At 45.5% G+C, this 27513-nt stretch overlaps 1 protein-coding gene across 1 annotated transcript; it reads left to right on the forward strand.

The window, feature by feature from the left end:
• The first annotated feature begins 20126 nt into the window (after nucleotides 1-20126).
• Nucleotides 20127-21836, forward strand: LOC139550395 (C-X-C chemokine receptor type 4-like). The gene is made up of 2 exons (XM_071361271.1): nucleotides 20127-20237; nucleotides 20416-21836. Exons 1-2 carry the CDS (start codon nucleotides 20223-20225, stop codon nucleotides 21520-21522), a joined length of 1122 nt encoding a protein of 373 aa, XP_071217372.1. The 5' UTR covers nucleotides 20127-20222; the 3' UTR covers nucleotides 21523-21836.
• The last annotated feature ends 5677 nt before the right edge of the window (nucleotides 21837-27513 follow it).

Genomic DNA, 27513 nt, shown 5'->3' on the forward strand with positions numbered 1-27513 from the left:
CTTGGGGACCTTCAATGCTGCAGAAATGTTTTGGTAACCTTCTCTAGATCTGTGCCTCGACACAATCCTGTCTTGGAGCTCTACGGACAATTGCTTCGACCTCATGGCTTGGTTTATGCTCAGACATGCACTGTGAACTGTGGGACCTTATGTAGACAGGTGTGTGCCTTTCCAGATCATGTTCAATCAATTGAATTTACCACAAGTGGACCCCCAATCAAGTTGTAGAAACATCTCAAGGATGATCAATGGAAACAGGATGCACCTAAGCTCAATTTTGAGTCTAATAGCAAAGGACCTGAATATTTATGTTTTCGCTTTGTCATTATTGGGTATTGTGTGCAGATTGATGAGATAAATAAATACTTTCATCAATTTTAGAATTAGGCTGTAACATAACAAGATGTGGAAAAAGTCAAGAGGTCTGAATACTTTCTGAATGCACTGTAGAGGAGTGATGAGAAGAATGAGGGATAAACAGAGGGCATTTGTGCCTGTGTTTCAACACTGGTAGACATATCTTTACATGTGTGTGTATGTCTGCGTGTGTACAGGAGTGTTTGTGTGAGAAATCTTTCCCAGCTGTTTGCTTTTCCTAAATAGTGAGGAAGTCCTTCCTGTTTTGAATACTCTATGAATAGAGGAGAATAATGTGTGTTTGTGTGTTTATGTGTATCACCAAACCCCTGTTCGTGCCACTGACCCATTAGCAGCTGCATGGGTTTGGAAGTGGGACGTTTTTGATGTGGGGTATGCCAATTGCATCTCTGTGTGTGTGTGTATGTTTGTTTGTATAAGAGTGTGTGTGGGTGAGGGGTGAGTTTGGGGTATGGGTACTTTTGAGGAGTGTTGATTTGCCTTCTCTCTTCTCTCTGTTTCCTTCGCTCTTCATCCTCCTCTTCCTCCCTCTCTTCGTCAGGAAGCGGAGACAAACAGGCTCTGTTTTAATGCTGGGAGAGGCAGTTAACTTCCTACTTCTGTTTCTGCCACTTCCGTGTGTGTGTTTGTGTGTGTGTGTGTGTGTGTGTGTGTGTATGTGTGTGTGTGTGTGTGTGTGTGTGTGTGTGTGTGTGTGTGTGTGTGTGTGTGTGTGTGTGTGTGTGTGTGTGTGTGTGTGTGTGTGTGTGTATGGGGAGTGCTTGAAAGGGCTTGGGAAAATGGACTCTTCTTGTCACCCACCGACCACCTCTCTTCCCAAATAACATACTTGGGTCAAAGTTCAAACTGTTTGAGACTGCAATAGCAGCAGCAGCGGTAGTAGCAGTACTGTGAGACCTATTGTTCCCTACTGTGTTTCTTTCTATCTTTATTTTACACCAACATCCTGCTAATGCGCAGAAAGACTATTTTCTTGCTCCTCTGTTCTGTTCTGCTGGTGTGTGTGTGTGTGTTTTTTGTTTTTGGGGGGGGGGGGGGGGTCTTTAATTAACACAGCTGAAAGGATGGAGCTAAACCAGCTGGTCCCCAGCACTGTCGTGGGAACAGGATCCATGGTAACCCTGTTTGACCAGAAACACCTGCTCGCCTCTGAGTGTGTGTTTTGCTGCATTTTACTGTTTATGCCCCTATACTGTAAGTTTTGTTGGCCTGAGTCCTTACTATGGTGGCTTTCATAGCTGTGTAATAAGGCCTGATAACTATCAAACAGTGGAGGCTCCTCAGAGGAGGAAGGGGAGGACCATCCTCCTCAGAGAATTTCATAAAAATTAAAATAGTGAAACAAAAAGTTATAATTTTTTGATAAAACTATACTATATTCACATGACACCAAATCATTTATTAAAACACTGTTTTGCGATGAAGGTCTACAGTAGTCTCAACAACACTCTGTAAGGTAGCACCATACTGTAGCTGGAGGACAGATACACTACATGGTTCAAAAGTATGTGGACACCCCTTCAAATTAGTAGATTCGGCTATTTCAGCCACACCCGTTGCTGACAGGTGTATAAAACCGAGAACAAAGCAATGCAACAAACATTGGCAGTAGAATGGCCTGTACTGAAGATCTCAGTGACTTACAACGTGGCCTGTCATAGGATGCCACCTTTCCAACAAGTCAGTTCATAACATGTCTGCCCTGCTAGAGCTTCCCCAGTCAACTGTAAGTGCTGTTATTGTGAAGTGGCAACGTCTAGGAGCAGCAACGTCTCAGCCGCGAAGTGGTAGGCCACACAAGCTCACAGAACGGGAGCACTGAGTGCCGAAGCACGTAGCGCGTAAAAATCGTCTGTCCTTGGTTGCAACAATCACTACCGAGTTCCAAACTGGAAGCAACGTCAGCACACGAACTGTTCATCAGGAGCTTCATGAAGTGGGTTTCCATGGCCGAACAGCGCACAAAAGCCTAAGATCACGATGCGCAATGCAAAGTGTCTGCTGGAGTGGTGTAAAGCTCGCCGCCATTGGACTCTGGAGCAGTGGAAATGTGTTCTCCGGAGTGATGAATCACTCTTCCCCATCTGGCAGTCCGATGGACGAGTCTGGGTTTGGCGGATGCCAGGAGAACGCTACCTTCCCCAATGCATAGTGCCAACTTTAAAGTTTGGTGGGGGAGGAATAATGGTCTTGGGCTGTTTTTCATGGTTCGGGCTTGGCCCCGAAATAATCTTAATGCTACAGCATACAATGACATTCTAGACGATTCCGTGTTTCTACTTTGTGCAAGGCCCTTTCGTGTTTCAGCATGACAATGCCCCCGTGCACAAAACAAGGTCTATACAGAAATGGTTTGTCAAGATCGGTGTGGAAGAACTTGACTGGCCTGCACAGAGCCCTGACCTCAACCCCATCGAACACCTTTGGGATGAATTGGATGGCCGACTGCAAGCCAGGCCTAATCGCCCAACATCAGTGCCCGACCTCACTAATGTTCTTGTGGCTGAATGGAGGCAAATCAAATCAAATTTGATTTGTCACATGCGCCGAATACAATAGGTGTAGACCTTACTTACAAGCCCTTAACCAACAATTCAGTTTTAAGAAAAATACCAACAAAAAAATAAATAAATAAAAGTAACAAATAATTAAGAGCAGCAGTAAAATAACAATAGCGAGGCTATATACAGGGGGTACCGGAACAGAGTCAATGTGCGGGGGAACCGGTTAGTCAAGGTAATTGAGGTAATATGTACATGTACGTAGAGTTATTAAAGTGACTATGCATAGATAATAACAGAGAGTAGCAGCAGTGTAAAAGAGCAGTCCAATAGTCTGGGCAGCCATTTGATTAGATGTTCAGGAGTCTTATGGCTTGGGGGTAGAACCTGTTAAGAAGCGTCTTGGACCTAGACTTGGCGCTCCAGTACCGCTTGCCATGAGGTAGCAGAGAGAACAGTCTATGACTAGGGTGGCTGGAGTCTATGACCATTTTTAGGGCCTTCCTCTGACACCGCCTGGTATAGAGGTCCTGGATGGCAGGAAGCCTGGCCCAGTCATGTACTGGGCCGTACACACTACCCTTTGTAGTGCCTTGCGGTCAGAGGACGAGCAGTTGCCGTACCAGGCTGTGATGCAACCCGTCACGATGCTCTCGATGGTGCAGCTGCAGAACATTTTGAGGATCTGAGGACCCATGCCAAGTCTCCTGAGGGGTATTAGGTTTTGTTGTGACCTCTTCACGAATGTCTTGGTGTGCTTGGACCATGTTAGTTTGTTGGTGATGTGGACGCCAAGGAACTTGAAGCTCTCAACCTGCTCCTCTACAGCCCTGTCGATGAGAATGGGGACGTGCTCGGTCCTCCTTTTCCTGTAGTCCACAATCATCTTCTTTGTCTTGATCACGTTGAGGGAGAGTTTGTTGTCCTTGCAGCACACGGTCAGGTCTCTGACCTCCTCCCTATAGGCTGTCTCGTCGTTGTCGGTGATCAGGCCTACCACTGTTGTGTCATCTGCAAACTTAATGATGGTGTTGGAGTCATGCCTGGCCGTGCAGTCATGAGTGAACAGGGAGTACAGGAGGGCACTAAGCACACACCCCTGAGGGGCCCCCATGTTGAGGATCAGCGTGGCGGATGTGTTGTTACCTACCCTTACCACCTGGGGGTGGCCGTCAGGAAGTCCAGGATCCAGTTGCAGAGGGAGGTGCTGAGTCCCAGGGTCCTTAGCTTAGTGATGAGCTTTGAGGGCACTAGGGTGATGAAAGCTGAGCTGTAGTCAATGAATAGCATTCTCACATAGCTGTTCCTTTTGTCCAGGTGTGAAAGGGCAGTGTGGTGTGCAATAGAGATTGCATCATCTGTGGATCTGATGGGGCGGTATGCAAATTGGAGTGGGTCTAGGGTTTCTGGGATAATGGTGTTGATGTAAGCCATGACCAGCCTTTCAAAGCACTTCATGGCTACAGACGTGAGTGCTACGGGTCGTTAGTCATTTAGGCAGGTTACCTTAGTGTTCTTCGGGAGGGGACTATGGTGGTCTGCTTGAAACATGTTGGTATTACAGACTCAGACAGGGAGAGGTTGAAAATGTCAGTGAAGACACTTGCCAGTTGGTCAGAGCATGCTCGGAGTACACATCCTGGTAATCCGTCTGGCCCTGTGGCCTTGTGAATGTTGACCTGTATAAAGGTCTTACTCACATGTCTTACTTACTCACATGTCTTACGCTCATGCATGTTTCAGTGTCACTTGCATCGAATTGAGCATAGAAGTAATTTAGCTTGTCTGGTAGGCTTGTGTCACTAGGCAGCTCTTGGCTGTGCTTCCTTTTGTAGTCTGTAATAGTTTGCAAGCCCTGCCACATCCGACGAGCGCCGGAGCCGGTGTAGTACAATTCAATCTTAGTCCTGTATTGACGCTTTGCTGTTTGATGGTTCGTCGGAGGGCATAGCGGGAATTATTATAAGTTTCCGGGTCAGAGTCCCGCTCCTTGAAAGCGGCAGCTCTACCCTTTAGCTCAGTGCGATGTTGCCTGTAATCCATGGCTTCTGGTTGGGGTATGTACGTTCAGTCATTGTGGGGACGACGTCATCGATACACTTATTGATGAAGTCAGTGACTGATGTGATGTACTCCTCAATGCCATCAGAGGAATCCCAAAACATATTCCAGTTTGTGCTAGCAAAACATTCCTCTAGCTTAGCTGCTTCATCTGACCACTTTTTTATAGACCGAGTCATTGGTGCTTCCTGCTGTAATTTTTGCTTGTGAGCAGGAATCAGGAGGATAGAATTATGGTCAGATTTGTCAAATGGAGGGCGAGGGAGAGCTTTGTACGTGTCTCTGTGTGTGGAGTAAAGGTGGTCTAGAGTTTTTTTCCCCTCTGGTTGCACATTTAACATGCCCGTAGAAATTAGGTTAAACGGATTTAAGTTTCCCTGCATTAAAATCCCCGGCCACTAGGAGTGCCGACTCTGGATTAGCGTTTTCCTGTTTGCTTATGGCCTTATACAGCTCATTGAGTGCAGTCTTAGTGCCAGCATCGGTTTGTGGTGGTAAATAGACAGCTACGAAGAATATTGATGAAAACTCTCTCGGTATATAGTGTGGTCTACAGCTTGTCATGAGATACTCTATCACAGGCTAGCAAAACCTTGAGACTTCCTTAGATATTGTTAACCAGCTGTTTTTTTTACAAATATACATAAACCTGCCACTCCTTGTCTTACCAGAGGCTGCTGTTCTATCCTGCCGATACAGTGTATAACCCGCCAGCTGTATGTTATTCATGTCGTCGTTCAGCCATGTCTCGGTGAAACATAAGATATTACAGTTTTTAATGTCCCGTTGGTAGGATATATGTGCTTGTAGTTCATCCACTTTATTATCAATCGATTGTACATTGGCCAATAGTTACGATGGCAAAGGACGATTAGCCACTTGTCGCCGGATCCTCACAAGGCACCCCGATCGCCTTCTGCGAAACCTCCGTCTCTTTCTCCTGCAAATGACAGGGATGAGGGCCTGTTCAGGTGTCTTGAGTAAATCCCTCTCGGCCGACTCATTAAAGAATTATTCGTCCAGTTCAAGGTGAGTAATCGGTGTTCTGATGTCCAGAAGATCTTTTCAGTCATAAGAGACGGTAGCAGCAACATTATGTACAAAGTAAGTTAAAAACATCGCGAAAAAACAAACAAAATAGCACGGTTAGTTAAGACCCCATAAAACTGCAACCATCCCCTCCTGCGCCATCTTTCAAGCAAGTCCCCACAGCAATGTTCAAACTTCTCGTGGAAATCTTTCCCAAAAGAGTGGAGGCTGTTATAGCAGCAAAGGGGGTACCAACTCCATATTAACGCCCATGATTTTGGAATGAGATGTTCAACGAGCAGTTGTCGACATACTTTTGTACATGTTGTGTAATTTCCTTCCTCCTCTGGGTACATTAACTTCAACACAAAACATAGGAGGCTCATGGTTCTCACCCCCTTCCATAGTCAAAGTAATTATGACAACTCCCGGAGGATATCCTCATACCTATCAGAGCTCTTGCAACATGAACTGACATTTTGTCCACCCAATCAAAGGATCAGAGAATGAATCTGGTACTGAAAGCATAATCTCCAGCTAGCTAGCACTGCAGTCCATAAAATGTGGTGAGTACTTGACTCAAAGAGAGACAAAGACAATAGTTGAAAAGTTGTGAACAAACACATTTCTTCAAAAATGAAGGAGAAGCAAGAGCGAGAGAGAGAGAAAGAGATAGTTATATTTCATAGTATTTTTTTCACTTTCACTTACTTACCTAGCCAATGCAGCTAGCTAGTTTAGCCTACTAAACACCCGGCTCAAACAGAGGGATGCAATGTTAGCTAGCTGGATATGGCTATCCAAAACTGGAATTCTTCCAAGTCAAGGTAGGCTTTTGTCTTTATTCATTTTTTGCCACCAGGGCCCGCCGATGTAACTCCTAACCCGTTAGCTGATTGTACGCTGTACTGCATCGTTGTAGCGGGTTTACTAATGCGTTAGTTCTTTTTGCTATGTTGACTATGATGTTAGCTAGCTAATATAGGGACAACGATATAAGCTGTGTGTAGCGGTTAGCGGTTATGATATGAAGGTTTGGTTTGTGCACTGAAGTCCACAAGCGAAGGGAAAAGGTGAGAGAGGAGGAGAGCGCATAGTTTTCGAAAAATAATGGAAACGAGCAAATTGATCATGCTATTTGTATGTGGCTGCTATGAAAGTGAACTGTGTTAGCGTGTGATCAGGGGTGTATTCGATGTGCTGATTCTGTTGAAATCGTTTCTTAAACGGAAGCAAACGGAACGAAACGAGGATAAACATACCTGAATTTGTCCAATAGAAACTCTTGTTTGCAATTGTTGGACTAATGATTACACCCTAGATCAGCTAGATGCAGATAAGAGTGTTGAAGGTGGTATTGAATGTGTCACTGTCTGTCACCTTGATTACAAAAAAAGATTGACCTGTGCAACTACATTGTAAACTATTAAATCCATTAAATCCATTATTAAAACATGGAAAGAATATGGCACCACAACAAACCTACAACAAACCTGCCAAAACTCACGGACCAGGCAAGGAGGGCATTAATCAGAGAGGCAACAAACAGACCAAAGATAACCCTGAAGGAGCTGCCGAGATTGGAGTATCTGTCCATAGGACCACTTTAAGCCGTACACACCACAGAGCTGGGCTTTACGGAAGAGTGGCCAGAAAAAAGCCATTGCTTAAAGAAAAAAAGAAGCAAACACGTGTGGTGTTTGCCAAAAGGCATGTGGGAGACTCCCCAAACTTAGGGAAGAAGGTACTCTGGTCAGATGAGACTAAAATTTATATTTTTGGCCATCAAGGAAAATGCTATGTCTGGCGCAAACCCAACACCTCCCATCACCCCGAGAATACCATCCCCACAGTGAAGCATGGTGGTGGCAGCATCATGCTGTGGGGATGTTTTTCAACAGCAGGGACTGGGAAGCTGGTCAGAATTGAAGGAATGATGGATGGTGCTAAATATAGGGAAATTCTTGAGAGAAACCTGTTTGTCTTCCAGATATTTGAGACTGGGACGGAGGTTCACCTTCCAGCAGGACAATGACCCTAAGTATACTGCTAAAGCAACACTCGAGTGGTTTAAGGGGAAACATTTAAATGCCTTGGAATGGCCTAGTCACCTTCCGCACCTCAGGTTCCTGGAGTGGACCACCACCGGCCTGAGGAGAGACACATGGAAGGAGGGATTAATACGGTAATCTGGGGGAAGCTGTAACCTGTAGCATACCTCGTTCAGACTACTCAGGACTTTGAATGGCCCCACATACCGCGGACCCAGCTTCGTGCAGGGCAGGTGGAGGAGCAGGTTTTGGGACTAGAGCCAGACCCGGTCCCCCAGTGCGAACACCGGGGCCTCACTGCGGTGACGGTCGGCGCTCGCCTTCTGAACGCCGCCCACTCCCCCGGCCGGTCCTGGTAATATGACGACAGAAACCTACCCACATCCTGGTTTACTCTCTCCACCTGCCCGTTACTCTCGGGGTGAAAACCGAGACCCCCAGACGTTCCATGAACGCTCTCCAGACCCCAGATCAGAGACTATATCCTCAGGCACCCCGTAGTGCCGGAAGACGTGAGTGAACAGGGCCTCCACAGTCTGTAGGGCCGTAGGGAAACCGGGCAAAGGGAGGAGACGGCAGGACTTAGAATCCCGATCCACAAAGACCAGGATCGTGGTGTTGCCTTGTGTGGGAGGAAGATCTGTCAGGAAGTCCCCTGACAGGTGCGACCACGGCCGCTGTGGAACGGGTATGGGTTGTGACTTCCCTCTGGGCAGGTGCCTGGGAGCCTTGCACTTGGCGCACACCGAGCAGGAGGAAACATAAACCCTCACGTCCTTGGCCAAGGTGGACCACCAGTACTTCCCGCTAAGGCCCTTCTTTGGACACTGTGTTAACAACCCTCCAGACGAGCTTCAATGCCAAACAACTCTCCTTCTGTGGCCTCCAATTGCTCTTAAAAACAAGTAAAACTAAATGCATGCTCTTCAACCGATCGCTGCCTGTACCTGGCCGCCCGTCCAACATCACTACTCTGGACGGTTCTGACTTAGAATATGTGGACAACTATAAATACCCAAGGTGTCTGGTTAGACTGTAAACTCTCCTTCCAGACTCACATCAAACATCTCCAATCCAAAGTTAAATCTAGAATTGGCTTCCTATTTCGCAACAAAGCATCCTTCACTCATGCTGCCAAACATACCCTTGTAAAACTGACCATCCTACCGATCCTCGACTTCGGCGATATTTTTACAAAATAGCCTCCAATACCCTACTCAATAAATTGGGTGCAGTCTATCACAGTGCCATCCGTTTTGTCACCAAAGCCCCATATACTACCCACCACTGTGACCTGTACGCTCTCCTTGGCTGGCCCTCACTTCATACTCGTCGCCAAACCCACTGGCTCCAGGTCATCTACAAGACCCTGCTAGGTAAAGTCCCCCCTTATCTCAGCTCGCTGGTCACCATAGCAGCACCCACCTGTAGCACGCTCTCCAGCAGGTATACCTCTCTGGTCACCCCCAAAACCAATTCTTCCTTTGGCCGCCTCTCCTTCCAGTTCTCTGCTGCCAATGACTGGAATGAACTACAAAAATCTCTGAAACTGGAAACACTTATCTCCCTCAGTAGCTTTAAGCACCAGCTGTCAGAGCAGCTCACATATTACTGCACCTGTACATAGCCCATCTATAATTTAGCCTAAACAACTACCTCTCCCCCTACTGTATTTATTTATTTATTTATTTTGCTCCTTTGCACCCCATTATTTCTATCTCTACTTTGCACATTCTTCCACTGCAAATCTACCATTCCAGTGTTTTACTTGCTATATTGTATTTACTTCGCCACCATGGCCTTTTTTTGCCTTTACCTCCCTTATCTCACCTCATTTGCTCACATTGTATATAGACTTATTTTTCTACTGTATTATTGACTGTATGTTTGTTTTACTCCATGTGTAACTCTGTGTTGTTGTATGTGTCGAACTGCTTTGCTTTATCTTGGCCAGGTCGCAATTGTAAATAAGAACTTGTTCTCAACTTGCCTACCTGGTTAAATAAAGGTGAAATAAAATAAATAAATGAACAAGGCAACGCACCGTTCACCCGATGCCAGGATGACCAGAGGACGGTGACGTGTGGGCCTAATAGATCAAACGGTCGATGACAGCAGATGGAACGTACAGGCGCCCAGCTGGACACTGGGGGGGAGTGTGCTCTGTGCGTAACGCCCGCTCGACGTCCGTGTCCAGCTCCCACACTACCGGTGCCACCAGGCAAGAGGTCGGAAGTATGGGAGTGTGATACATGGACCTCTCCTCTGTGTCATACATCCGGGACAGTGCATCTGCCTTAGCGTTCTGGGAACCTGGTCTGTAGGACAGAGTGAAAACAAAATGGGTAAAGAACATGGCCCACCTTGCCTGGCGAGGGTTCAGTCTCCTCGCCGCCCGGATGTACTTCAGATTGCGGTGGTCAGTCCAGATGAGAAAACGGTTTTTAGTCCCCTCAAGCCAATGTCTCCACGCCTTCAGAGCCTTGACAACAGCCAACAGCTCCCGGTCCCCCACATAATAGTTTCGCTCCGCCGGGCTGAGCTTCTTCGAAAAGAAAGCACAGGGGCGGAGCTTTGGTGGCGTGCCCGAGCGCTGAGAGAGCACGGGTCCTATCCCAGCCTCGGACGCGTCCACCTCCACTATTAATGCCAAAGAGGGATCCGGATGAGCCAGCACGGGAGCCGAGGTAAACAGAGCCTTCAGGTGACCAAAAGCCCTGTCCGCCTCAGCCGACCACTGCAGCCGCACCGGTCCCCCTTCAGCAGTGAGGTAATGGGAGCTGCTACCTGACCAAAACCGGTAGGAGTTGGCAAACCCTAGAAACCACTGCACTTCCTTTACTGTGGTGGGAGTCGGGCCAATTACGCACGGCTGAAATGGGTCACTCTCCATCTCCACCCCTGACGTGGAAATGCGGTACCCTAGGAAGAACAGACATTTCTCAGCCTTGACGTACAGGTCATGCTCCAACAGTCGACCAAGCACTCTGCGCACCAGGGACACATGCTCGGCGCGTGTAGCGGAGTATATCAGAATGTCGTCGATATACACCACTACACCCTGCCCGTGCAGGTCCCGTAAAATCTTGTCAACAAAGGCCTGGAAGACTGATGGAGCATTCATCAACCCGTACGGCATGACGAGGTACTCATAGTGCCCTGAGGTGGTACTAAATGCCGTCTTCCACTCGTCCCCCTCCCGGATACGCACCAGGTTGTAAGCGCTCCTGAGATCCAATTTTGTGAAGAAGCGCGCCCCGTGCATTGACTCGATCGCACTGGCGATGACAGGCAGCGGATAGCTGTACCTCACAGTGATCTGATTGATACCTCGATAGTCAATACACGGGCGCAGACCCCCATCCTTCTTCTTCACAAAAAATAAACTCGAGGAGGCAGGTGAAGTGGAGGGCCGAATGTATCCCTGCCCCAGGGATACATTCGGAGACATATGTTTCCATAGCCACCGTCTCCTCCTGTGACAGAGGATACACGTGACTCCTGGGAAGTGCTGTGTCTACCAGGAGATTTATCCCACAATCCCCCCGTTGATGAGGTGGTAATTTAGTCCCCCTCTTCTTATAGAAGGCGAGAGCCAAATCGGCATATTCTGAGGGGATGTCTGGACTGGACTTTCCACCGTAGTCGCACCGATGGAAACCGCCACACACCTTCCTGAGCACTCTCGTGACCACCCCTTGAGAGCCCTCTGTTGCCACAAAATAGTAGGGTCATGACAGGCCAACCAGGGTAAGCCCAGCACCACGGGAAACACAGGAGAATCAATAAGGAAGAGACTGATTCTCTCCTTGTGACCCTCCTGCGTAACCATGTCTAGTGGAGAGGTGGCCTCCCTAATCAGCCCTGACCCCAATGGTCGACTATCTAGGGCGTGCACAGGGAAGGGCATATCCACAGGAACAAGGGGGATCCCTAAACTATGGGCAAATGAACGGTCAATAAAATTCCTAGCTGCGCCTGAATCTACTAGCGCCTTATGCTGGGAATGCGGGGAAAACTCAGGAAATGAAATAAACACATACATGTGAGCAACAGGGGGCTCTGGGGGAGCCTGGTGCCGACTCACCTGGGGTGACACGATAGTGCCCTGCCTGCTGCCTTGACTCCCTGAGGAACCCCCGCAGCACCGACCAGCAGTGTGCCCTCTGCGGCCACTCCTCCGGTCGCCCTAAGTGCAGCAACTCCCAGCTCTATGGGCGTTGGAGCGGAGGTGCTGAGGGATGGAACTGACAGGCCCCGATCCGAATGTCCGCGGGCAGTCAGCAGGTTGTCCAGACAGATGGACAGGTCCACCAGCTGGTCCAATGTGAGGGTGGTGTCTCGGCAGGCCAACTCCTGATGGACGTCCTCGCTCAGACTGCACCGGTAGTGATCGATCGGGGCCCTGTCGTTCCATCCCGCGCTGGCAGACAGGGTCCGGAAGACCAAGGTGAAATCCTGCACGCTCCTCGTCCCCTGCCTCAGGTGGAACAGACGTTCACCCGTGAACTCTGCGTAATGGTCCACTCCAGGGCTTTGTCTGAGAGGCAGGAGACGAGGGCGGACATGCTCTCACGCCCTGAAGGAGCCGGGTGGACGGTCGCCAGGTAGAACTCCAGCTGTAGTAGAAACCCTTGGCATCCGGCAGCCGTCCCATCATACTCCCTCGGGTGCGCGAGTCGAATCCCGCTGGGACCGGGTGAAAGAGGGGTGGCCAGTGGGACCTGCTGTAGTGGGGCTGGTGGAGGCGCTGAGAAACCTCCTTCTCTTTCCAAACAAACAATCCATCGTGCTGCTGAACGTGCTCCTCCACTGCAACTGGGAGGGCGTCTGCTCCTGCTGACTCCATTCTTCGGGTGAGTGATTCTGTAAGGAAGTCTGTGTGTAGCTGGTGTATAGGAGTCAGGTGCAGCACAGCAGATATGAGTAAATAAATGGATTTTACTCAACATAAATAAATGCAATACAAAAACAGAGCCCACATTAACGGACCTTCCTACATACAAACAATCACTCACAAAAACCCATGGGGGAACAGAGGGTTAAATAATGAACAAGTAATTAGGGGATTGAAACCAGGTGTGTAAAACAAAGACAAAACAAATGGAAAATGAAAAGTGGATCGGCGATGGCTAGAAGGCCGGTGACGTCGACCGCCGAACGCTGGCCGAACAAGGAGAGGGACCGACTTCGGCGGAAGTCGTGACACCAGCGGAACCCATCCAACTTGAAGGAGCTGGATCAGTTTAGCCTTGAAGAATGGGCAAAAATCCCAGTGGCTAGATGTGCCAAGCTTATAGAGACATACCCCAAGAGACTTGCAGCTGTAATTGCTGCAAAAGGTGGCTCTACAAAGTATTGACTTTTGGGGGGATGAATAGTTATGCATATAGCTCCCTTCAGTAACCACGAGCACAACCGTTCCTTGATTTTAACTGGCGGCTTTATTCTGTAGATTTAGTCAGAATTATCACCTTCCGTGAGAACTATAAAGTAAATGAAAATACAGTTAAGCACACTCTTACAACCTTATCTTACGAGTGACTTATTAGCTTGGTACAACTCTGAAGTGCTTACATACAAAAACAGTTTAGCTGGCGCTATAACAGTATTAGATTAAACACATGAATAAAGGAAAAATACCTCATTGGCTGCTTATTACAGAAGGGAGGAAATCAAGCTTCACACTTATTATTCCTGGCATGAATTCACGCTTCATCCTTAATTATTATAACGTTACCGTCCTAACATATACGCTTCAAACTTTATGAACTACACCCGATGACATGAAAACTTAGCTAACACAGCGCGGGATTGCCTTCCCTCCAAAAGTGTGTTGCTACAATAAGGATCCCCGTTACAACAGTTATTAGCTACGTAGTTCCGCTTCTCTTATCATTTCCCCGCACAGCGGACACGTAAACAATTCAAACACAAAACAACGACATAACCTGTAAGTCTAACTGTCAGTTACACAATTCAAACACAAAACAACGACATAACCTGTAAGTCTAACTGGCAGTTACACTCCCACCAATCACCGGTGATTTCTGTGAAAGGGGTCTGCAGGTTTCTTGATCGGCTTCCAGGAGGGTGACTGTCTTATGGATGGGCCTCTCCAGATAGGTGGGTTTGGTGATGCGTTTACCTCTCTCATCCAGGGTTGAGTCGCTGATCAGTAACTTGAATCTTCTCACCCGGCCATCCTGTCTCGGGTACACTTCTGTAACTCAAGTTTTCTGTTTTTTTGTCTTATTTCTTGTTTGTTTCACAAAAAGTGGTAGGCATGTTGTGTAAATCAAATGATACAAACCCCCCCCAAAATATTTTTTTATTACAGGTTGTAAGGCAACAAAATAGGAAAAACGCCAAGGGGGGTTAATTTCGCAAGCCACTGTACATGAGAAATGAGAGTAGCTGCAAAGTGGGAAGATAAGTACAGAAGGTCTTTAATTAGGCCTCTGAGGAGGAGAGGAGAGTGAGAGTCAGTATGGGTGATGAAAGGGAGAGGAGAGAGAGAGCGAGAGAGAGAGTATATAGGATGAGGAAAGGAAAGATGTGTGAGGGTGTAGAAAGTTAGAGAGAGTGGGGTTAAGGGTGAGAGAGAACAGTAAGGTGACATCAGTCAGTGTTGTCTGAGTCTATGTCTGTACAGGATATGGCTCCCCTGTAACGAACGTCACACACACACACACTGCTTACACCGCAAACACACACCAGGGTTCCGCAACTGGTGGCCCACGGGTGGTTTTATTTGTCCATCCCCAAAGTTTTCTGAGCAAAAAATATACATTATATAGATACAGTGCCTTCTGAAAGTATTCAGACCCCTTGACTTTTTCCACATTCTGTTACGTTACAGCCTTATTCTAAAATTGCTTAAATCGTTTTTTTACTCATCAATCTACACACAATACCCTATGATGGCAAAGCAAAAACAGGTTTTTAGAATTTTTTGAATAAAAAATAACAATTATAAACTGAAATATCACATTTACATACAGTTGAAGTCGGAAGTTTTCATACACCTTAGCCAAATACATTAAACTCAGTTTTTCACAATTCCTGACATTTAATCCTAGTAAAAATTCCCTGTCTTAGGTCAGTCAGGGCCACCACTTTATTTTAAGAATGTGAAATGTCAGAATAATAGTAGAGAGAATGATTTATTTCAGCTTTTATTTCTTTCATCACATTCCCAGTGGGTCAGAAGTTTACATACACTCAATTAGTATTTGGTAGCATTGTCTTTAAATGATTTAACTTGGGTCAAATGTTTCAGGTAGCCTTCCACAAGCTTCCCACAATAAGTTGGGTGAATTTTCCTCCAGACATTCCTCCAGACAGAGCTGGTGTAACTGAGTCAGGTTTATAGGCCTCTTTGCTCTCACACACTTTTTCAGTTCTGCCCACAAATTTTCTATAGGATTGAGGTCAGGGCTTTGTGATGGCCACTCCAATACCTTGACTTTGTTGCCCTTAAACCATTTTTCCACAACTTTGGAAGTATGCTTGGGGTCATTGTCCATTTGGAAGACCCATTTGCGACCAAGCTTTAACTTCCTTACTGATGTCTTGAGATGTTGCTTCAATATATCCACATAATTTTCCGTCCTCATGATGCCATCTATTTTGTGAAGTGCACCAGTCTCTCCTGCAGCAAAACACCCCCACAACATGATGCTGCCACCCCCATGCTTCACGGTTGTGATGGTGTGCAAGCCTCCCCCTTTTTCCTCCAAACATAACGATGGTCATTATGGCCAAACAGTTCTATTTTTGTTTCATCAGACTAGAGGACATTTCTCCAAAAAGTACGATCTTTGTCCCCATGTGCAGTTGCAAACCGTAGTCTGGCTTTTGTTATGGTCGTTTTGAAGCAGTGGCTTCTTCCTTGCTGAGCAACCTTTCAGGTTATGTCGATATAGGACTCGTTTAACTGTGGATATAGATACTTTTGTACCTGTTTCCTCCAGCATCTTCACAAGGTCCTTTGCTGTTGTTCTGGGATTGATTTGCACTTTTCGCACCAAAGTACGTTAATCTCTAGGAGACAGAACGGGTCTCCTTCCTGAGCGGTATGACGGACATGGTGTTTATACTTGCGTACTATTGTTTGTACAGATGAACGTGGTACCGTCAGGCGTTAGGAAATTGCTCCCAAGGATGAACCAGACTTGTGGAGGTCTACAATTTTTTTCTGAGGTCTTGGCTGATTTCTTTGAATTTCCCATGATGTCAAGTAAAGAGGCACTGAGTTTGAAGGTAGGCCTTGAAATACATCCACAGGTACACCTCCAATTGACTCAAATGATGTCAATTAGCCTATCAGAAGCTTCTAAAGCCATGACATCCTTTTCTGGAATTTTCCAAGCTGTTTAAAGGCACAGTCAACTTAGTGTATGTAAACTTCTGACCCACTGGAATTGTGATACAGTGAATTATAAGTGAAATAATCTGTCTGTAAACAATTGTTGGAAAATTACTTGTGTCATGCACAAAGTAGATGTCCTAACCGACTTGCAGAAACTATAGTTTGTTAACAAGAAATTTGTGGAATTGTTGAAAAACGAGTTTTAATGACTCCAACCTAAGTGTATGTAAACTTCCGACTTCAACTGTAAGAATTCAGACCCTTTACTCAGTTCTTTGTTGAAGCAGCTTTGGCAGCGATTACAGCCTTGTGTCTTCTTGGGTATGAAGCTACAAGCTTGGCACACCTGTATTTGAGGAGATTCTCACATTCTTCTCTGCAGATACTCTCAAGCTCTGTCCGGTTGGATGGGGAGCGTCGCTGCACAGTTATTTTCAGGTCTCTCCAGAGGTGTTCGATCGGGTTCAAGTCCGGGCTCTGGCTGGGCCACTCAAGGACATTCAGAGACTTGTCCCAAAGCCATTCCTGCATTGTCTTGGCTGTGCACTTAGGATCGTTTTCCTGTTGGAAGGTGAACCTTCGCCCCAGTCTGAGGTCCTGAGCGCTCTGGAGCAGGTTTTTATCAAGGATCTTTCTGTACTTTGCTCCGTTCATCTTGCCCTCAATCCTGACTAGTCTCCCAGTCCCTCCCGCTGAAAAACATCCCCACAGCATGATACTGCCACCACCATGCTTCACCATAGGGATCGTGCCAGGTTTCCTCCAGACGTGACACTTGGTATTCAGGCCAAAGATTTCAATCTTGGTTTCATCAGACCAGAGATGAAAAAATAACTTTTTTTTTGTACCCCTCCACCACTCCCCTTCTTTGGAGGATAAATATATTTTACATATACACTACCGTTCAAAAGTTTGGGGTCACTTTGAAATGTCCTAGTTTTTGAAAGAAAAGCACATTTTTTGTCCATTAAAAAACATCAAATTAATCAGAAATACAGTGTAGACATTGTTTTATGTTGTAAATGACTATTGTAGCTGGAAACGGCAGATTGTTTATGGAATATCTGTCACGGCCGTCGTTGGAAGGAGACCAAAGTGCAGCGTGGTGATCGTACATATTCCTTTTATTTTAGAAAATGACGCCAACAAAACAACAAACGAAGAAAACAACCGTGAAGCCTACAGGGCTAAGTGCCACAAACAAAGTTAACTACCCACACTGAAAGGAGGGAAAAAGGGCTGCCTAAGTATGATTCCCAATCAGAGAAAACGATAGACAGCTGTCCCTGATTGAGAACCATACCCGGCCAAAACATAGAAATAAAGAAACATAGAAAACAAAACATAGAATGCCCACCCCAAATCACACCCTGACCAAACCAACTAGAGACATATAAAGGCTCTCTAAGGTCAGGGCGTGACAATATCTACATAGGCATACAGAAAGAAGCCCATTATCAGCAACCGTCACTCCTCTGTTCCAATGGCACGTTGTGTTAGCTAATCCAAGATTATCATTTTAAAAGGCTAATTGATCATTAGAAAACCCTTTTGCAATTATGTTATCACAGCTGAAAACGGTTGTGCTGATTAAAGAAGCAATACGACTTCTTTAGACTAGTTGAGTATCTGGAGCATCAGAATGTGTGGGTTCAATTACAGGCTCAAAATGGCCAGAAACAAAGGACTTTCTTCTGAAAGTCGTCAGTCTATTCTTGTTCTGAGAAATGAAGGCTATTCCATGTGAGAAATTGCCAAGAAATAGAAGATCTCGTACAACGCTGTGTACTACTCCCTTCACAGAAATGCGCAAACTGGCTCTAACCAGAATCGCCTCTTCACTGTTGATGTTGAGACTAGTGTTTTGTGGGTAGTATTTAATGAAGCTGACAGTTGAGGACTTGTGAGGCATCTGTTTCTCAAACTAGACACTCTAATGTACTTGTCCTCTTGCTCAGTTGTGCACCGGGACCTCCCAATACTCTTTCTATTCTGTTTAGAGCCAGTTTGCGCTAATTAAGAATTTGTTCTTTACAAAGGTTAAACTTAAAAAAAAATATATATAAATAAGGCTGTAATGCAACAAAATGTGGAAAAAGTAATGGGGTCTGAATACTTTCCCAATGCGCTGTATATATATTATTTCTTGTGTGCAATTTTCATTGTTGGACATAAAAGACTATAAAAACACCAGGAAATCAGCTCCAAGTGATTTTATTTTTGAAAATGTGTTCCTAATTATCCACACGCATTATAAATAGAGATGTGATTGTATAGAAATGTAGGCAAGGTTTGAAATGATTATGTTTTAGTCAAACATTACATCTGTTTGGGATTCTTGCGGTCAATTTGCAGTCTACAAATTATTTGTAATTATAGTCCGGCCCCCTACTATCCGCTCAATAAATAATCTGCCGTGGCTGAATCTAGTTGATGATCCCTGCTGTACACAATTCACACACTGGCTGTGGGTAGACTGAGCACCCAGAATGCAGCAAAGGCACCCTGCGCCTCCAGATCTCGCGCCAATCTTTAGTTGAGCATGTGGAGCATAGACTGGCGCACTGAGAGACAACACGGTAATAAGACACAGTGTTCCTTTAGTGTGAAAGGACCAGCAGGTATTTAACCGAACCGAGAATGGGAGGAGATAAGCATGTGACATTCATGACTATAATATCACACACGCAATCAGGGGTGTAAAGTACTACTTAAGTAATTCTTTTGTATCTGTACTTCACTTTACTATTTTTATTTTTGAAAACTTTTACTTTTTACTACATTCCTAAAGAAAATAATGTACTTTTTACTCCATACATTTTCCCTGACACCTAAAAGTACTTGTTACATTTTGAATGCTTAGCAGGACAGGAAAATGGTCCAATTCACGCACTTATAAAAAGAACATCCCTGGTCATCCCTACTGCCTCTGATCTGGCAGACTCACTAAACACAAATGCTTTGTTTGTAAATTATGTCTGAGTGTTGGAGTGTGCCCCTGGCTATCCGTACATTTCTAAAACTAGAAAATGGTGCTGTCTGGTTTGCTTAATATAAGGAATTTGAAATGATTTATACTTTTACTTTTGATACATCAGTACATTTTTTCAATTACATTTACTTTTGATATTTAAGTATATTTAAAACCAAATATTTTTTGACTTTGACTTTGACTTTTACTGGGTAACTTTCACTGAGTCATTTTCTATTAATGTATCTTTATTTTTACTCAAGTATGACAATTGGGTACTTTTCCCACCACTGACGCACTGAGAATTCTCTCACAGAACCGAAACTCCGGCTACTCATGGAGGACTGTTCAGCTCTGTGTAAAAGGGACTAAGAGGTGCAACACTAAAACAGTTCTCTATTTCTCCCTCTCTCTGTTTATCTCTCTTACACACACACACATGCACGCACACACACGCACACACACATACACAGTGCAGCTGTACCCCCATATACACATACACTACATCTGTACAGTGAGAATGTGTTTAAAACATTTCCTCTTTACTTTGGTTGACTGTCAATTAGACAACAGTGTTATATCATCATGCTATTGCCAACAATATTATTCTCACAGATTTGATGTTAGGAGCCTAAACAATAAACAAAGGCACACACACACACACACTCAATATCCTGTGCCACTTTCAGCACCTGACACCTCGAAAACAGGAAAAGCGTTTCCACGGGACACAGATGTGTGTGTGTGCGTGTGGGTTGAGGGTGGAGCGAGTGAGGGAGCAGTGTTGGCACGCCTCACCGGCTATTTAACCTCACCGGGCCGTAAAGAACAGAGACAGAGAGTAAGCTGGCTCCATCATGTCCTATTATGAGGTACGGTTTCATTCAGTATTTAGACCATGTTAACAAACTTTTATGGGACTTTATATTACTGGAACATTTATTTCAGTTATCATGTTATTCACTTATCAGATTGTATCAGATTCTTAGAGTTTTGCACATGTATTTGCAAGTTTACTCAATTATCATCTCTTTCTTCCTCTCTCTGAAGCACTTTGTGATACCAGAATCGGATTATGACTACAATGACACAAGTTCCGGTTTTGGTTCTGGCTTGGGGGATTTCGGCACTGGATTTGAGGAGCCGTGTGACCGTGAGCTGCTGAGCCCAAGTGTGCAGCGTATCTTCCTCCCGGTGGTGTACGGTTTCATCTTCACCCTGGGGATCACTGGGAACGGCCTGGTGGTGTTCGTACTGGGCTGCCAGCGGAAGGCCCGTCTAAGCCTAACGGACCTCTACCGGCTGCACCTCTCCGCTGCCGACCTGCTCTTCGTTCTGGCACTGCCCTTCTGGGCTGTAGATGCTGCGCTCGGGGACTGGCGCGTCGGAGCGGTCATGTGCGTGGGCGTGCACGTCATCTACACAGTGAACCTATACGGCAGTGTGCTGATCCTAGCCTTCATCAGTCTGGACCGCTACCTTGCAGTGGTAAAAGCCACGGTAACCAGCACCACACACACCCGGCAGCTGCTGGCACGCAGGCTGGTGTATGCTGGCGCTTGGCTGCCTGCTGGTCTCCTGGCCATCCCTGACATGGTGTTCGCTCGGACCCAGGAGGCAGGGGAGGGGGAGATGGTGTGCACGAGGCTCTACCCACCGGAGAACGCCCCGCTGTGGGTGTCCCTGTTCCACCTGCAGACTGTGCTGGTGGGGCTGGTGGTGCCGGGCCTGGTGCTGCTGGTGTGTTACTGCGTGATTGTGTCCAGGCTGACCCGCGGCCCTCTGGGTGGCCAGAGACAGAAGAGGAGGGCGGTGCGGACCACTGTAGCTCTGGTTCTCTGTTTCTTCCTCTGCTGGCTGCCGTACTGCATTGGCATTGCCGTGGATGCGCTCCTCCGCTTGGAGCTGATCCCTCGAGGCTGTACGCTGGAGTCAGGCCTGGGGGTGTGGTTAGCGGTGTCTGAACCAATGGCGTACGCTCACTGCTGCTTGAATCCGCTGCTCTATGCGTTCCTTGGAGTGGGGTTCAAGAGTTCTGCTCGCCGTGCCCTCACACTTACACGCACCTCCAGCCTGAAGATTGTCCCACGTAGACGAACAGGCGCCCTGACATCCACAACGACAGAGTCAGAGTCATCTAGTCTGCACTCCAGTTAACAGAGACAATAGGCTATAGCCTAATATTATGTGTGTGTGTGTGTGTGTGTGTGTGTGTGTGTGTGTGTGTGTGTGTGTGTGTGTGTGTGTGTGTGTGTGTGTGTGTGTGTGTGTGTGTGTGTGTGTGTGTGTGTGTGTGTGTGTGTGTGAGAGAGAGAGAGTAAGGAGAAGTCTGCTGGTCAGTCGTTCTTTCTAATGTCCTGAGATTTTTTAGGTAAATATTTTTTGTTTTGTCACCATTCACTGTTGTTATGGTATTTATGTATGCTTTTTTATGGCTCAACATGTTTGTAATAAAATGTACAAAAACATTATATTAGTCTTCACTAGTTTCTCTCATTGAGTGGTGTTATGGTGTGTGCACGTGTGTGTACGTGTGTGTGTCAGAGAGAGAGCAAAAGAGAGATGGAGTTGTACCTTAATGCTCTTGAATGTGAAATGGGGTACATTCCCATGGTGCAGTTGGCCATTCAAGCGCACCTAAAACAACCTATTGTGCGTGTGGGCAGGAGGGCAGACATGAATTGGTTCTCATATGTTGTTATTGGAGCTGTATACCCCCCACCGACATAGGTAAATGGCTAATAGATTTGTGTGTGTTCGTGTGTGATGATGTGTGTGTGTGTGTGTGTGTGATGACGATGGGTGGTCGGTGGGCCTCATATCACGTTATAATCATCATGATACTCCCCTCACTATTACACAGTCACAGCCCCCCCCCCCACACACACACACACTGAAAATGAAACTAGCTGATATTTTAGACATGTGATTTTGGACCAGGTGTGAGTGAGTCACAACAACAGAAAAACATTAGCGCTCACGTGCGTGCGCGTGTGGGAGTTTGTGAATGCTGGTTCGAATCCCCGAGCAGACTTGGTGAAAATCTGTCCATGTACCCTTGAGCAACGCACTTAACCCTAATTTCTCCTGTAAGTCGCTCTGGATAAGAGTGTCTGTTAAATGACTAAAATGTATGTTGGAGGGCTGAAGTGTGGGTTAGAGGCCAAAGCTGTTGACATGGACAGGAAGCAGTAACTTCTGGCAAGTCCATTAGATAATATCCGCATGCTGACACACAAAATATGTAGCAGATTTAGGCTAATTTTAGGCTAATCCTAAATGCTACTAAATTTGCACGGTGAAATAATGCTTCTCTTGACAACACAAGTCATGTCCATGCTGATACTGACTCAAAGGAAGGCCTAAACAGTTATGAAAATGTGTTAATATAATATGTCCTCAATATATTTGCTACTTATTTGATGCGCAGATTACCTGATATACACACCATAGAAATAAGAATGAATAGAATAGGCATCCCCTTCACTATTTACCACAGCCACAAAGTCATAAACCCTGCCTATTTCTAAAATGTATCTTCTTAAAATTGCATTTTAAACCTAACTCTAACCGTAATCTTAACCTTAACCACACTGCTAACTTCATGCCTAATCCTAATTTAAATACATTTTTATTCACTACTAGTCTTCACTAGTTTCTCTCATTGAGTGGTGTTATGGTGTGTGCACGTGTGTGTGTCAGAGAGAGAGCAAAAGAGAGATGGAGTTGTACCTTAATGCTCTTGAATGTGAAATGGGGTACATTCCCATGGTGCAGTTGGCCATTCAAGCGCACCTAAAACAACCTATTGTGCGTGTCGGCAGGAGGGCAGACATGAATTGGTTCTCATATGTTGTTATTGGAGCTGTATACCCCCCACCGACATAGGTAAATGGCTAATAGATTTGTGTGTGTTTGTGTGTGATGACAATGGGTGGAAGGTGGGCCTCATTTCACGTTATAATCATCATGATACTCCCCTCACTTTTACATAATTATAGCTCCCCCCACCCACCACCCACCCACACACACACTGAAAATGAAACTAGCTGATATTTTAGACATGTGACTTTGGACCAGGTGTGAGTGAGTCACAACAACAGATAAACATTAGCGTGTAAGTGCATGCTGGTTCGAATCCCCGAGCCGACTTGGTGAAAAATCTGTCCATGTACCGTTGAGCAACGCACTTAACCTTCATTTCTCCTGTAAGTCGCTCTGGATAAGAGTGTCTGTTAAATGAATAAAATGTATGTTGGAGGGCTGAAGTGTGGGTTAGAGGCCAAAGCTGTTGACATGGACAGGAAGCAGTAACTTCTGGCAAGACCATTCGATAATATCCGCATGCGGACACACAATATGTAGCAGATTTAGGCTTATTTTAGGCTAAGCCTAAATGCTACTAACTTTGCACTATGAAATAATGCTTCTTTTGACAACACAAGTCATGTCCATGCTAATATTGACTCAAGGGAAGGCCTAAACAGTTATGAAATGTGTTAATATAATACAGTTGAAGTCGGAAGTTTACATACACTTATGTTGGAGTCATTAAAACTCGTTTTTCAACCACTCCACAAATTTCATGTTAACAAACTATAGTTTTGGCAAGTCGGTTAGGATATCTACTTTGTGCATGACAAAAGTAATTTGTCCAACAATTGTTTACAGACAGATTATTTCACTTATAATTCACAGTATCACAATTCCAGTGGGTCAGAAGTTTACATACACTAAGTTGGCTGTGCCTTCAAACAGCTTGGAAAATTCCAGAAAAGGATGTCATGGCTTTAGAAGCTTCTGATAGGCTAATTGACATCATTTGAGTCAATTGGAGGTGTACCTGTGGATGTATTTCAAGGCGTACCTTCAAACTCAGTGCCTCTTTGCTTGACATCATGGGAAAATCAAAAGAAATCAGCCAAGACCTCAGAAAAAAAATTGTAGACCTCCACAAGTCTGGTTCATCATTGGGAGCAATTTCCACGCCTGAAGGTACCACATTCATCTGTACAAACAATAGTACGCAAGTATAAACATCATGAGACCACGCAGCTGTCATACCGCTCAGGAAGGAGACATGTTCTGTCTCCTAGAGATGAATGTACTTTGGTGCGAAAAGTGCAAATCAATCCCAGAACAACAGCAAAGGACCTTGTGAAGATGCTGGAGGAAACAGGTACAAAAGTATCTATATCCACAGTTAAACGAGTCCTATATCGACATAACCTGAAAGGTTGCTCAGCAAGGAAGAAGCCACTGCTGCACATTGCAACTGCACATGGGGACAAAGATTGTACTTTTTGGAGAAATGTCCTCTGGTCTGATGAAACAAAAATAGAACTGTTTGGCCATAATGACCATTGTTATGTTTGGAGGAAAAAGGGGGAGGCTTGCAAGCTGAAGAACACCATCCCAACCGTGAAACACGGGGGTGGCAGCATCATGTTGTGGGGGTGCTTTGCTGCAGGAGGGACTGGTGCACTTCACAAAATAGATGGCATCATGAAGTAGGAAAATTATGTGGATATATTGAAGCAACATCTCAAGACATCAGTCAGGAAGTTAAAGCTTGGTCACAAATGGGTCTTCCAAATGGACAATGACCACAAGCATACTTCCAAAGTTGTGGAAAAATGGCTTATGGACAACAAAGTCAAGGTATTGGAGTGGCCATCACAAAGCCCTAACCTCAATCCTATAGAAAATTGGTGGGCAGAACTGAAAAAGCGTGTGCGAGCAAGGAGGCCTATAAACCTGACTCAGTTACACCAGCTCTGTCAGGAGGAATGGGCCAAAATTCACCCAACTTATTGTGGGAAGCTTGTGGAAAGCTACCTGAAACGTTTGACCCAAGTTAAACAATTTAAAGGCAATGCTACCAAATACTAATTGAGTGTATGTAAACTTCTGACCCACTGGGAATGTGACGAAAGAAATAAAAGCTGAAATAAATCATTCTCTCTTCTATTATTCTGACATTTCACATTCTTAAAATAACGTAGTGATCCTAACTGACCTAAGACAGGGAATTTTTACTAGGATTAAATGTCAGGAACTGTGAAAAAATGAGTTTAAATGTATTTGGCTAAGGTGTATGTAAACTTCCGACATCAACTGTATGTCCTCATTATATTGTCTACTTATTTGATGCGCATATTACCTGATATATACACCATAGAAATAAGAACGAATAGAACCGGCGTCCCCATTCAAGTCAATAATGGCATATCGGGTCTTCACTAGTTACCACAGCCACAAAGTCATAAACCAAATCAAATCAAATTGTATGTCACATGTGCCGAATACAACATGTGTAGACCTTACAGTGAAATGCTTACTTACAAGACCATTACCAACAATGCAGTTTTAAGAAAATACCCCCCCAAAAAAGTAAGAGATAAGAATAACAAATAATTAGAGAGCAGCAGTAAATAACAATAGCGAGGCTATATACAGTGGGTACCTGTACAGAGTCAATGTGAGGGGGCACTGGTGTCAAGGTAATTGAGGTAATATATACATGTAGGTAGAGTTACCCTGCCTATTTCTACAATTTATTTTCATAACATTGTATTTTAAACCGAACTCTAACTGTAATCTGAACCTTAACCACACTGCTAACTATGCCTATCCCTAACTATAAATACATGTTTTAAATAGAGCCAATTTTGAATTTGTGGCTCTGGTAACTATCAATCATTCGTCAATCAAATGTATTTATAAAGCCCTTCTTACATCAGCTGATGTCATAAAGTGCTGTACAGAAACCCAGCCTAAAATCCCAAACAGCAAGCAATGCAGGTGTAGAAGCACGGTGACTAGGAAAAAGTCCCTAGAAAGGCCGGAACCTAGAAAGAAACCTAGAGAGGAACCAGGCTATAAGGGGTTGCCAGTTCTCTTTTGGCTGTGCCGGGTGGAGATTATAACAGAACATGGCCAAGATGTTCAAAAGTTCATAGATGACCAGCAGGGTCAGATAATAATAATCACAGTGGTTGTAGAGGTTGCAACAGGTCAGCACCTCAGGAGTAGATGTAGTTGGCTTTTCATAGCTGATCATTCAGAGTATCTCTACCGCACCTGCTGTCTCTAGAGAGCTTAAAACAGCAGGTCTGGGACAAGGTAGCACATCCAGTGAACAGGCAATGGTTCCATAGCCGCAGGCAGAACAGTTGAAACTGGAGCAGCAGCACGACCAGGTGGACTGAGTACAGCAAGGAGTCATCAGGCCAGGTAGTCCTGAGGCATGATCCTAGGGCTCAGGTCCTCCGAGAGAAAAAGAGAGAAAGAGAAAGAGAGAGAGAGAGAAAAATAGAGAGAGAGAGAATTAGAGAGCGCATACTTAAATTCACACAGCACACCGGATAAGACAGGATAAATACTCCAGATATAACAGACTGACCCTAGCCCCGCAACACATAAACTATTGCAGCATAAATACTGGAGGCTGAGACAGGAGGGGTCAGGAGACACTGTGGCCCCGTCCGACGATACTCGTCGGACGGCAGGATTCAAACAGGCAGGATTTAACCCCACCCACTTTGCCAAAGCACAGCCCGCGCACCACTAGAGGGATAACTTCAACCACCAATTTACTATCCACACGGCACAAACCCGAGGGGGGGGCGCCAACCCGGACAGGAAGATCACGTCAGTGACTCAACCCACTCAAGTGACGCACTCCTCCTAGGGACAGCATGGAAGAGGACCAGTAAGCCAGTGGCTCAGCCCCTGTAATAGGGTTAGAGGCAGAGAATCCCAGTGGAGAGAGGGGAACCGGCCAGGCAAAGACAGCAAGGGCGGTTCGTTGCTACAGTGCCTTTCCGTTCACCTTCACACTCCTGGGCCAGACTACACTCAATCATAGGACCTACTGAAGAGATCAGTCTTCAATAAAGACATTTTGGACAAAACCCACTGAGTCGATGATGGCTCCGAAAGCCTTTTGGAGTGGTTTGTGGACTTTTTCATGTGAATATTAAAGTAATCAAAAATGTGAATATTATCTGCCGTGACTACAAGATCCGATATGAATTCAGGGAACTCAGTGATCATAATGAACAAAGCAAAAAAAAGACAGCCAGCTTAACGAATCATAACGTCTGTGGACGAAACCCCACCCACTTCTGGGTCAGCTGATTTAGG

This window comes from Salvelinus alpinus, chromosome 23, assembly GCF_045679555.1.
Source record: "Salvelinus alpinus chromosome 23, SLU_Salpinus.1, whole genome shotgun sequence".
NCBI classification, from domain to species: domain Eukaryota; kingdom Metazoa; phylum Chordata; class Actinopteri; order Salmoniformes; family Salmonidae; genus Salvelinus; species Salvelinus alpinus.